Source organism: Mycteria americana, chromosome 26 (genome assembly GCF_035582795.1).
Source record: "Mycteria americana isolate JAX WOST 10 ecotype Jacksonville Zoo and Gardens chromosome 26, USCA_MyAme_1.0, whole genome shotgun sequence".
NCBI classification, from domain to species: domain Eukaryota; kingdom Metazoa; phylum Chordata; class Aves; order Ciconiiformes; family Ciconiidae; genus Mycteria; species Mycteria americana.
The window spans coordinates 224,797-237,728 of record NC_134390.1 but is presented as its reverse complement, the minus strand read 5'-3'; the positions used below and the strand labels follow the sequence as shown (position 1 = coordinate 237,728).

General features: G+C 49.1%; 2 protein-coding genes across 2 annotated transcripts in view; one reads left to right on the top strand and one right to left on the bottom strand.

Annotated features, from left to right (window-relative positions):
* POU6F1 (POU class 6 homeobox 1) overlaps nucleotides 1-12,932 on the top strand; it is a 224,966-nt gene that overhangs the window by 61,184 nt on the left and 150,850 nt on the right. The gene's annotated exons all lie outside the window — the stretch shown is intronic.
* BCDIN3D (BCDIN3 domain containing RNA methyltransferase) lies at nucleotides 4,268-8,219 on the bottom strand. Its single transcript, XM_075525619.1, has 2 exons — nucleotides 7,985-8,219; nucleotides 4,268-5,694 (listed from the first exon to the last, which is right to left on the bottom strand). Exons 1-2 carry the CDS (start codon nucleotides 8,174-8,176, stop codon nucleotides 5,086-5,088), a joined length of 801 nt encoding a protein of 266 aa, XP_075381734.1. The 5' UTR covers nucleotides 8,177-8,219; the 3' UTR covers nucleotides 4,268-5,085.

Sequence of the window (12,932 nt, the reverse complement as noted above, 5' to 3'; positions counted from 1 at the left end):
GATCCCCTCTGATCGCCCCTGACCTACCAAGTGCTCCTCATTTGCAACAAGGCCAAACAGGACCAGCCTTCAGCACATGTCCAGAGTGAACCTCAGACTCACACCTTGGATTTGCGGTTGCTTTTCCCACCAAGCGCCACCCCCCCCCCACCAAATCTGCCAAAAGGGCTCTGTTTCCTCACACCACCAGCTCACCTAACAAATCAAAACTTTGCAAGAGAACTGGCTCACACCTGGTAGAGAAAATACATCGTGTGTTTGGTTTGTGGCTGTTCTCAGGTTTCCACACTGCCAGAAACAGATGCCCATATTTCCATGGGTTGACACCTCTCACTTTTCTCGTTTAATTCACAGGCAGCAAAGTGCCAGGAAGAACAAGAATGAACTTGCCCTCAGCTGAGCAAAGGAAATCCGAAAATCTGCAGCTTCTGCCATACAAGCTTGTAGTGACAGGTTGCTGGGTTTCCAGCTAGAGGAAGCTGCTTATGGGAGCAGACATGTTGCTGCCAACTCTCAGTTCCTAAACTTGATTCCTCCACTCTTGGGCTGGTCACACATTCTGGGGAAAGTTGAATTAAACCATTTTTAAACCATGTCACCATTTAGAAATGCTGATGAACAGTGTCTGCAAGGCTGTCAACACATATATGCATAAGAAGGGAAGCAGACAGCAGGGAGATAGGTGCTTACAACAGTCATTTGCTCTGGCAGCTGTCAACGTTAAACTGTTAAAATTGCTGCTGTTGCACCATATTTACGCACTAAACTTTTCCCCACTGAGTGCATCCCTTGTACTCATCCAGCACAAGAATCTAGGAAACAGTGAACTGTCTTTTAGCATAAGCAAGAGTTAAAGTTAAGAAAAATAAAAAAATAATAAAAAAGGACCTCTCATTGACTCCATCTAAATCTCACTTCCTACAAAGGCTGGAAGCAACCGCAGAATTATCCAGAAACTGGAACCTCCAAGTTCTCAGCCCCAACTTTGATGCTAGCTTACGCACGACTAGATGCTTCACCTCTTCTGCCTAGATTTTTCCATCCAAGGAAGGGGGATAATTAGCTGCAACTTGCTTCACAGCAGTGGCATGAGACTTAATTAGTCAGAGCACTTTGAAGGTATGGTACCTAATTAATATCTGAAGTGGCTGCAGTGATTATTATGAACAATGGCATAGCTCACAGCTGATGATACAGCTCAGCTCATCAGTATTTTTCATTCTCAAAAGTGCTGTGCAAACATACAGCCAATATTCCACATCAGAAATCTCCACAGCGGTGGGTGGTTATCAAGCTCATTTCGTGGATGGAAAAACAGAGGCAAGGTCTGATGGAGCCCAGCAACAATCACAAACCACAGAGCATGGGAACTTTACGAGGCACTCGCATGGGAACTCCTCACTTGCTGCCCGGATGGAACAGGGCAGCAGTCTGACAGTCCCATCACAGTGCCCTGCAGTATTTTGGGTCCGTTTGGAAATGCTCAGCTATACATGCTCTGTGCAGGTGTTGAATTTAGCAGGCTCCTGTAAGCAACCATAGGGTTGGAGCTTTAAGGGTAGGAAAGAGCAAGCAGGATCTCTTAACTAACCCTCCAATGCACAGGTGCGCACACACACAAATAGCGTGGCACATGAGTGAGCAAGGGCAGCTATGGGACCTACACATCAGCACAGCCCGATGCCATATGCTCCCAGCTGAGTAGTGGGAGCACAGCCCTCCCTCTACATACACAGGGAAGTTGAATCTCCCTCATTTTAACAGCAGCAACCACCAGGTTGGCCCCATCCTTGGATCATGGAGGAGATGAGCGAGCAGTACTTTCAGCACAGAGGCCTCTGTGCCTGCCCTTAGCCCAGGTACCCTGAGCTCCACAAGGGTAACCACCCCCAGGACTCACACAAGCAAGGGGCATCTCCATTTCACCAGCTGTACGATGAACAATTACCAATCAACTTTGCAAAGCGCTCTCAGCAATAGGGAGCGGAAGCGTTGATTTTAACCCTCATCTTTACTTTCCTTCTGTCCTGCCTTCAGGAGACCTGAGAACACATTTTAGCCACATTGCAAAATGCAGACAGAGTATAAAAAAAAAATTCTCCAGAGCCTTACATAAGCATTGCAGTTGAGATCCATAGGCTCTCTTCTATCCCTGTGTCATGGAGCTGGGTTCCCACCTGTCTCACCTCCTGACAGCTTCGTGGAGAGCAGAAGCAGCAAGCTGAAAAGAAAAGGAAAGAGATATTTTTTTTTTAATCCTCTCTGCTAAAGGATTGACTCCATTTTGAGCTCCTTAGTATCCCAAGAACTGCAGAGAGATTTGTGTTGACATTATTTTGAGCTGTATTTGTGGCAATATCCAAAGGACAAGAAACAAAATACACTGCTGTGCCAAAGCCAAACAGAGCTAGTTTTCAAGCTCAGCCATTTCTGAGACAGTGGGACATATTAGCAATTTAATAGTACAGACTTGAGAAACAGATGGGAAGTCATCATACTGTTACATACACACCAGGCCGGTTTGCAGGTCTGTACATGGCCAGCATACAAAGGCTGGAAAAAAGAAAAAAAACAACCCATAATCTTTCAACAAGCAGCAGCCCAAAAGGATCCCCTGGGCAGACACTGATCTATCACTCAGTGCATAAGGAACATAAAACAGGGTCTCTTTGAAGGGGAAGTAATTCTAGATGGGTGCAGGGGACGTCTCCTGTATGTAACTCTTTGGGTTGTCTACCTTCCGAGCAACTCTTCATAAAATTTTTCACAGGCAAGCGTGTAAATCCCCAGAGGAAAATGAAAGGCAAGAAATCCTGTTCACTCCTTTAAACTTGAGCACTGAACAGATAAGTCCAGGTCTATTTTATAAATATTTCAAAGTTCAAAGAAAACAGCAACTAATTTTAACACAACCCAACAGAAACATCCCAAGGGGCAAGGTTGTAGGTTGCACGATACTCCAGTGCCACCAGCCGCGCAACATAGGAAACAGCAACTAAGCAGAACGAAAGGGGAGGCTGAGCTGCCTGGTAGCATTGGGTGAGCCAACACCCTTCGAGTCAGTGGAGCTTACCCATAGATTACGATGAACGTCAGACGAGGTGCTCAACTACCAAAGTGGTAAGTGTCATATATTAATAAGCTGCAAGAGAGATCAGGCACTTGGGTGAACCCTCAGGAAAATACATGACAAATTGGTTTTCCCTTCACTCCCACAGGGACAGTAAAATCAGCCCAGACTTCAAAGTCATCTTTAAGAAAATTAACAACCACCACCACCAAGGAAGGCACATTTGTTTGCAGCTGAGAAGGCAGAGGAGCTCTCGGGACTCCTGGTGGGAGTCCTAACTATTTTCTACATAGCAGAACACTGTGGAAGTTGCATTTATGTGAAGAGCCTCGAAGCCTTTCTGCGACGTTACTCAGTCCCTTTAAACACATGTATGTACACACACACTTTTTTCACAAGTTATGCATGGATCCCAGCAGCTTTTCATCCAGAAGGCTGCAGCCAGCCAGCCAGAACATTCACATACTTCACTCTTTCTTCTGAGCTCATTGCAGAGGAAATCAAAGCTTTTTTTTTTTTTTCCCTCCCCCCTTCCACTATCACTGCATGAGTAAATAACAAGGAAGTCCCAGTAAGGACATAAAGCAAAATGCAATCAAAGTTTCTCTCTGCCCCTGCACACAGGCTCACCTGGGCACGAGAACTGCTAGCCAAGAGCACCTCCTGGAGGGAACGTCCTATCGAGCTCTCATGACACAACGCTTACGGCACACACCTGGGCTTCCCTCTCACTCTGCAGTAAGGATGCAGTGAAACCTAGAAATTTGTAAGAGTCATCAGTTATCTATTGCTGTGTGTCCTAGTCTACTCAAGTGAGGTTTTTAATCTGTTTAGACAACACTGTAGAAGTGTGACTCCTACCTACTATCAAAGCTAACAAAACCACTATGTATGAACTAAAGCTAGTAGGGATATTAAAGCAAGAAAAATGAAGTTAAAATAAGACATTTTGCTCAAGTTTTCTTTCTTCCTAGATTTTACTGGGAAAAAGAAAAGGCAGTGAAAGTTGTAATACTTTAACCTTAGCCAAACACAGCTTCAAGCTTACCAAATCTCACTTGAGCCTGTACATACAACGAAACTGTAAACTCAGTTACCTGGGACTGCTTAGGTGTTGAAAACAATGTGAACAAAAAGAAAGATTAAAAAACCCAACACAGTATTTACAATAAAATTAAGTTATTTTTATTTCAAGGATATCATTACAAAAAGCACTCACTCTGTTACACACTTAAATGAATACACGCCCTACCATAGCAATCCCTCACTCCACAGAAAGATCACACCACTGTCAACCTCCAAAGCACGCTCCAGCCAAGCCTAATCTGCAAAGGTGCATTGATCACAGCCCGACCAGCATCACAGAATCACAGAATGGTTTGGGTGGGAAGGGACCTTTAAAGCTCATCCAGTCCAACCCCCCTGCCATAAGCAGGGACATCTTCAACCAGATCAGGTTGCTCCGAGCTCCGTCCAGCCTGACCTTGAATATGTCCAGGGATGGGGCATCCACCTCCTCTCTGGGCAACCTGTCAACCAGACACCCTCTGCAGCGATCCAACTCACTTGTTCATAGCTGGTAAACCAGGTTATATGTTTTCCAAGAGCATTATATACAGAAAACATGACCAGAAGCAGAACAAACAGTGCATCACACAGGTCAACAGAAATATCTCCCTTCCTTGAAAAGCTCCAGAGGAAAAAAAGGCATGTTCTCTCTTCTTCCAGGGAATATTCTTGGTACACATAGAAAGCACATATGTAGCAACTTTGATTTCAAGAGCACTTTCTAGGAATTGCAATCTCCAAACCCACAGGGTAGGTTAAAACTGCCACTGCAGTTTGCAGATGGAGAGGAAAAAAAAAAAAAATCACGTAGACATTACTTGCCTCAAAATCCCTAGGGAGGTCAAGGTCTGGTCCCAACAGGGATTTAGGAATTCCCAGATCTGACTCTGTAAACAGCAAGCACCTCCTTGCCTATAAATTCATGAATGCAAGAAGCCATTTGTCAGTCACTGTTCTGAAGACTCCCTGCCCTCGTGATTTGAGCCATTTGATTTAAAAAGCAAGAGACTTCTGTCCCAGCTGGTGCTCCCAAAGCAACACACCAGCTCCATGGCACAGTCCTTCGTTAAGATCTGGGTTATCCTCTCCGCCATATCCCCATTGATAGCAAGAGATCGGAAGTGATCAAAGTCATTTCTGCCCAGCTTCCGCAGGCGGCGTGCCGCTGCCCTGTAGCACTTCCACGGCTGAGGTTCAATCAGCAGGTACTGGCACAGAGAGGAGAGGAAGGACAGGAACTCCATCAGGCCACTATCCCCATGATTCAGGTGGATCCACATGGTCACAGACATGCAAAAACCAATGTCAAAGGTGGAGCGACCAAAACGGCCCAGGTAGGAGCTCAGGAATGGCTCCCTGGCACTGGAGTCCATGATGTCCAGGTTGGCAAAGGATATGGAGGCAGGAAAGGGGCTGCACTGCTGAGCCCTCTCAATCAACACCGGATCAATGTCACAGCACAGAAGGTTCAGATCCTTTCCAGCTGCAGGCTGGTCCAGGCTGCCTTCGCTCTCCTGAAGGCCAAGGAGATGTCTGTACAGAGCCACACTTAGCTCCTGCAGAAAGGAAAACAACAGGGGTTCATAGGGTCTGCGCTGCTTCGTTAACACATCACCAAGCACACAGAATCCCACTCTCAGCAGCAAGGTACAAGCGCCAACTCAGAGCTTTCTCTTGAAGAAGTTCAGAACAATAAGCTCACCGACAATCTTCCTTTCTGTAGCAAAAAGCATCATGGTAGCCCTGACTACGGAAAGTCAACCAGAGACTGGAACTGAACCTGTACCACGCCATGCTTGGGGTTTTGCTCCAAAACCTATGGGAAAGATGAGTTTTAGTAACAGAAATCTTGCTGGATATCCCCATCCAACATGGGGGTGAAGGCTTCACTGGCTTCCCTAGGTGAGCCTCAGAGTTCCCTAGTGACACTTAGAGCTATTTATAATGCCTAATTTAGAGTAATACATTTCTTCTTCTTATGCTAAAGTAAAAGACATTCCCTGACCATTAGATTGTAGCGTAAGACAGTTAACACGAGAGCTTTCCTTCGAATTTCCTTTCACAGAGTGCGCCACTAAGTGGAAAGCGTATAACTTTCATTAAAGGCAATCCAGTGAAGTTCCTGAATGACATCAGCTATGAGCGCGTAGCCCACACAAGCAGGCAGACAGTGTCCTCTGGTGGTGAAAGTCTCTGCATCGCAAAAGAACTGGACTGAGAACATTTTTACCTGACCTGCTTCACAAGTTCACCTGAAATAGGATCTAGAATTGTCCTTTAGATAATGCCTTAGGCGGCCTTTCAAACCTTCTGGCAGGGGGCTGGGGGAAGAGAAGCCATGGAAACAGCAGTACTCTTGTCCCCAGTGAGAATGCAATTTCATTCTGAATGAATAATTATTTCTAAGTTAAAACATTGATAAAGTTTCCATCTGGGGGGAAAAAAAAAAACCCTTTAAACACAGTTAAATTAAACATTGCACCAGTATGTATCAGAGATGCAGATACTCCTGAATTACAACACAGCAAAGCTGCACACTGAGGAAAGGCCATGAGAAAAAAGCAGAACTAGGTAAAGACAGAGAATGAACTTTAAAAATGGGAAATTCTACGAGATTCAGCAGCTCTGTCACAAGATCGTGTCACCAGGATTTTAGTTTCAAGAGCACGTGACCAGGATTTTAGTTTCAAGTTCTGTCTCATGGATAAATGATGTGATACTACATGACACACAACAGATTATGGTTTCTAGCTTCAGGCTTGTCCAGTTCCCCTGCTCTTAGGGCAGTCCTATAGCGGCTCTCCTGTACGCGGGACAGGCGGCAAGCCAGGGCACTGCAGGCTTAGGCCTCCGTGGGAAAGAGGACAGACCCACCAACTCAGCCTCCTAACCCAACTCTCAGCAACACAACCAGCTCCGCCCCACCCCTGCCTTCACCCCAACCTTCACCCTCCACAGGAGACCTGTGGAGGGGGCTTCCCACACACCAATGATCTCCTGACCCCCACCAATCTCATGCTGCACCAAGTCCTGCTTTCCCACTGTGCCTTTTACAAAGGCTCATCCCTGTCCCAGGCCGCTACCCCCGCCCTAGCCGTTCCAGCCTGTTTCATTCTTCCTCAGTCCCCCAGGTCAGTGCTCCCCCCAGCCTTCCCCACTGCTCCCCAAGACTCCAGGCCACTGCCCCCACCCAGTCTTCTCGGTCTGACCCATTCTTCCCCAGCACCCCATGGGAGTACCTCCCCCAACCTTCCCTGTCTCCCCTCCAACACCCCAGGACGCTGCCTGCCCCAGCCTCCCCACTCTGCCCCAATGCCCCCAACACTCCACACCAGTCCCTCCCCACCTTTCTAATCTGCCTCCCAACGCTCCAAGCTCCTGTCTCCCCCAGTCTCCTCCGTTTGCCTCCCTACCTCGAGTCATTGCCTTTCCCAGTCTTCCCAGTTTGCTCCACTGCCCCCCTCCCAGGCCCCTCGTCCCGCCCATAGTCTTCTCAGTCTGCCCCACCACCCTAGACCAGTGCCTCATCCCCAGTCTTTTCCGTATGCTGAATTGTCCCCCAATACCCCAGACAAGTGCCTCCCCAGTCCGCCCCACTACCCCCCAATACTACAGACCGGTGCCTCCCCCCAGTCTTTCTCACAGCCTCCCAAAACCCCGGACCAGTACCTCCCCTCAATCCGCCTTACAGCCCCCCAATACTCCAGACCAGTGCCTCCCCCCAAGTCTTTCCAGTCTTCCCCACAGCCCAGACCACCACCCCGGCGTTTCCCCTCGCCCCAGAAACCCCCAAGCCTGCTGCTCTGCGGCCTGCTCCTCCTGCTGCCCGCCGAGGCGCCCCCTTACCCCCGAGTTGCACCCCACATCGAGCCCCACCAGCGGGCGGGCCGCCGCGGGGAACAGACTCCGCAAGAGCCCGCCAGGCAGGAGGCTGACTCGCCCCTCGGGCGGGTGGAAGCGGGAATAATTGGGGAAATTGCCGTAGGGAGCAGCGCCAGGCTCCAAGGCGGGAGACCCTTCACTTGTGGGCGCCGCCATTTTCGCCTCTGCCCCGCGCGCGCCGGGCGGGGGCCGGGCTGGAGCAGAAGCGTTCCGGGGAAGAAAGGTTCCGGGGGGGGGGGGCATCGCGCATGCGCCTACCTGCATTAGGGCGAGGAGGGGGCCTGCGGCCTTGGTGGACTGACGGGGACAGGGACGGGGACAAGGGACAACGCCACCCTCCCGCTGCCAACAGACCGGCACAGCCCCAGCCCCCCTACCACAGCCTTTCCGGATCCATTTGAGTGAAAAGAAGAATTCTTAAGAGATTTTGTGTAAAAACACACTCTCTGGGCCCTGTCACACCAGGGCGGGCTGAAGAGGGACGGTTCCAACCACCCAGGTGTCACCTTTGGCCCTGCCACCTTTGCCCTTTGCCCCAGCGTTGCCATGGCGACACTGCGGCCTAGCATGGGGGCGCAGGCCTCGGGGGGATCTTGGGGTCCCCCCACCCCCCAGCAGGGCCCTGGAGGAGCCGCCTCCCCCGAGGAACGACCCACGTCCAAAAACTGGTGTCAACTAAAGCCAGAAATTTTATCTGGCTTTCACTCGGTGCAGGTGTCAAAACCCACCTGAATCTGGGCAACCCAACCTTGGCCAGTGCTTTCCCCACTTATAAAAGCTTTTGCAAACTTTTATAAAAATGTTATTTAAACACACACACATATATATAAATAACATATAAACGTTATTTAAATCACATTTAAATATGCGGTTGCCCCGGAATTGCCCAGGCCCCCATAGGCAGGCAACTAGCAGGAGGTTTTACAGCAGAAAAAAATGAAAGCTCGCAGTTAAAGGAGGGAAAGAGTTGGCATGGGGAAGGTTTTAGGGTCAAGTTGACACAGGGAACCTGGATTTCATTTTATGCTGATTTTTTATCACCGTGTGAAGAGCAGAGGGCGCCAGGAGCCCAGAAATGCAGGTGAACAACTCCTGCCTGAATCAGGGCCCTTCTTGGATTTTGTTCTTGCTATGGAAGAAGCAAGCACAGATTAGCAGGGATCTCCCGCACCGTGGCAAGGCCTGTGCAGAGTTGGCATCAAGACTCTATCCGTCCTCAAAATACCTCAAGCACAGAAGGGAAGGAAGGCAGAAAGAAATGCAAAAATAAATTAAAAATTCCCACTTTTCCAGGCAGTGGAATTCAGGTTTTTTGAGGTCTCCTCTGACTCTCCCTGGCTCTATTTAGGGCCCCCAAACTCCTGTCCTGTTTGCTATAGGCATGGGAAACAGCATGATTCCTTCCTCTTTCCAGCATCCTTCACACCCCGATGAATCCCTCTCTCCTCCCACATCCCCGAATCCTACCTCTGAGTGCTCCCACTTCAATTAAGCCAAAGGAATTTTTGCCCTGTTCCTCAAGAGCCAAGTGTTGAAATTCGACTGAATTTGCCTTTTATCCCATTTGTGGTAATTACAGGAACAGCTAATGATGCCTCATATAAATGCTCACAGCCACCTCATCGTTTGCATGGAAGTGCTCCACTTCAGTTATTTTTCTGCAAACGCTGTCCCACAGCAGAGCATTATCCAGCACAACACAAGGCAAAATATTTTCTTGCCGCAGAAAATGCGACTGTGGGGAAGACGGACCGTACTGGCTGTGCCGCACTGTTTAGCCATGCTTCTCAGGAAACAAATCTCACGCCTGCCTTTCGGGCACAGCTCCTTCCAAGGAGCAGAGATCTGTTGCAACAAGATGCTGCGGCTGGGGTTCCTCTCCCTTGAGAGCGCTGACAGCCTGTACTAATCAGCCCTTCAGAGCTGATAGAGAGAGATATGAATTTTCACCTCCCAGTGTAGGCATTAATTTAAGTCAGGTGAATTGCTGTCTGGAGGCACTTCTTTTTTCCCATTGACTCTGCAGAAAGCTTAGTACATCAGGTTGCTCTCCAGAGCTACAGAAAATGCCCTCTGAGCAGGCGCCTTGCTTACAACACTTGCTTACCCCCACTTACTTGTTTTTTAATCCTGTGGCCACTTAAACCAAGTCTGAGAGAGAACAGGATCCTCACACACCCAAGGAGCCCTTTGGCCCTCAGTTCTCAAATCCTTCTCGTGCATGATGCCCATGCTGGAGCCACGTGCATTTTATTACTTTGTGTAGTATGTGTTCCTTAGTCATCACTAGAGAAGGGACAGCCTGCTCTCCATTAACACTTTGAGCCATGCCACATCGTGCCATAGCATCATTTATGTTTTCTGTTTTAAAGGGATGAAGCACCAGCATCTGCTTCTGCGCAAGCAGACCTTCCTTCAGCTGTACTCCAGTAAGGAGACCTCACAGCAGCAATAACAGTTTTGCAACAATTTATTAGCAATGTTCAGAGAAAATACAAAATCCTATTTACAATGAAATCATAAGAATGGATGGACAAAAGGAGCAGGGGGATACAGAGCCAGTGCCCAGGTGATGCAGACTTCAGATAAAGGGCATCCACACAGAGGAGGAGAAGCAGCCCTGCACCTCCCCTGCACAGATGGCCAGGGGACGCGGGAGGAACATACCTATAGCACATCCCACCCCTAATCATGTCTTACTCAGCCTCATGGGGACTTCCACCTCTCTGAGCACGTACATATTACTCAATCCTTCAGTCCAAGTGCTTTCACTGGGTCTGGCTTGGATGGACTGCAAGCCATGGGGTCGGCACAGAAGAGGGACCAGGACACATGCAAGAAGGGAGCCCTGCAGAGGGGCGTGGGAGGGCAGCAAGCCATACCCACTCAAGTGGCCTGGAGACAAGCAGGTGCCATGCAAGCTTTTCCCACGTGGGAGCAGAAGGGCAGGAGGTAGCAGCAGCTCAGGCAGCAGCAAAGTTACTCCACACCAGAAGGAAAAAGAGCAAGAGATCCAGAGGGGGCTGCAGATCCATGTTCTCCTCCCCAGGTCCCAGGGCCAGTTTGGAGGGGTCCCGGTGCAGAAAGGAGGGCTGCAGAGCTCTGGTCTAGGTTGTCCTCCAGAGGAGGAGTTTTAGAACTATTTCAGAGTCAGAACTCATCACATAACTCCATACTCCCCCCTCAAAAGCTGGAAAGCAGAAATACCTACAGGCCTTTTACTGTGAGCAAAAAAAGGCTGCACAGCCAGTCTGCTAAGGTATTTCAGAAGTGCCTGCATGGGTCCGAGCCAGAAAATTCCCTCTTTAAAATCCTGTTTCATAAACTTTTAGGGTGCCTCCCATGCTGTCCCCTCTCCCAGTTCTGCCTGCTCAGCAATTCAAGGCCCTTGTTTCTTCTCTGGCATGTACTGCAGAAATCATGAACTTAATGCTATCATCACCTAATAGTCTCTTTTATTCCTAAAAAACAAAAAAGGCAGGGGGTGGTTTTGGGGGTGGGAAGGTAAGGTGGAAAGCATCAGTTGTGCTCCTGTGTGATCACGGACAAGGTCAGTGCAGCCAGAGGGGCTGAAGCATTTTTCCTCTCTGCACAGTAACTTTCCTCTGCCCAGCTCGGGGCATTGAACACGTGTGGCAGGAGGATACAACATGTGAAGGGTAAAAGCCAGGGCAGCAGCAGAGGAGGAATGTGCGGTACAGAGCATTTTGGCATAGCCTCTCTCTAACACGCAGGGATTGCTAGAGGCAGCTCAGTGACGCACTTGCCCTGGCATTCCCAGAGAGATTGAAGATACAGGTTTCTATCAGCAGGAAGGATCACTTTTAAAAGAGCAAAAGGCCTCTTATCTCCACCTGGAGCTTTACAGTAAGAAATTAGCCAGCTAATCCCCAAACAGGGGAATGTGAGCAAGGGGGAGATGGAAAGTTACCTGAGCATTCAGAGGCACCCAGTGCTCTCCTGACATGCCCGTTTGGGGGAGCAAAACTGGAAAATGGCCAGAGCAAGAGGAAGAAGCAACATTGGTGTTTGCTACAAAGCAGTGCCCATTTTGAGCAACAGGCATTCACCCTAGCCTCGGTCTCTGGGTAGCAACCACTTAGGACCATTAATCTCGAGCAACCAAGACAATTTTGTGAAGTTATCAGATCCTTATGATGGGTCCCAGGATCTCAGCCACCCTATTTCCCACATCAGGAGGTGCCTGGCTTTGCATGGGCTCTGAAACTCAGCCTCTTTCGTCTCTTCTCTGCCAATAATCCTTACATGGGACCACAACCCTCCCAGGTAAAGAGTCACACTTCAGAGAGACCTGACATACATGTCTCCCTTGGGTGGGGAGGTGAGCCAGCAGCTGGTGGTCCTGCTGTCCCACTCTGGGAAGGAAAGAAAGTACAAACTCAGCTCCATGGCCAGATGCAAAGGATACAGATGAATTCTTCCTGCAAGGGCATTAGGGATGTCCTCAAAGAGGCTGCATGTCCTGAACAACAGGTTCCCTTGTGCCTGGAGGACTGATTGCTGGGACATCCAAACTACATGATCCTGTGCTCTGCACTTCTAAAAGCAGGCACTGTCAGGAATATATCTCTGTAGAGGCCACAAGGCTCTGAATGAAGGCAGGAGAGAAACAGGGGGAAGCAAGGATTTCCCTAGCCTTTTCCCTTTGTTCAGCTGGCTTTCCTGCCAGGATCCCAGCAAAATTCCCTACTCTCCTCCCCTTAATGTTATTTTTCCCTTTGCAGAGCTGTTCTCAGCACTTCAACATCCCATGATGTGCAGGACTCAGGCAGGCAACTCTGACAGCCTCTGGGGAAAAGATGATCTTGGTCTCATGCCTCCCAGTCTCTGGTCTGGTTTGATCTCAGTAGGAGTGGAGGGAGCAGAAGAGACACAACACTTAAGCCCTACT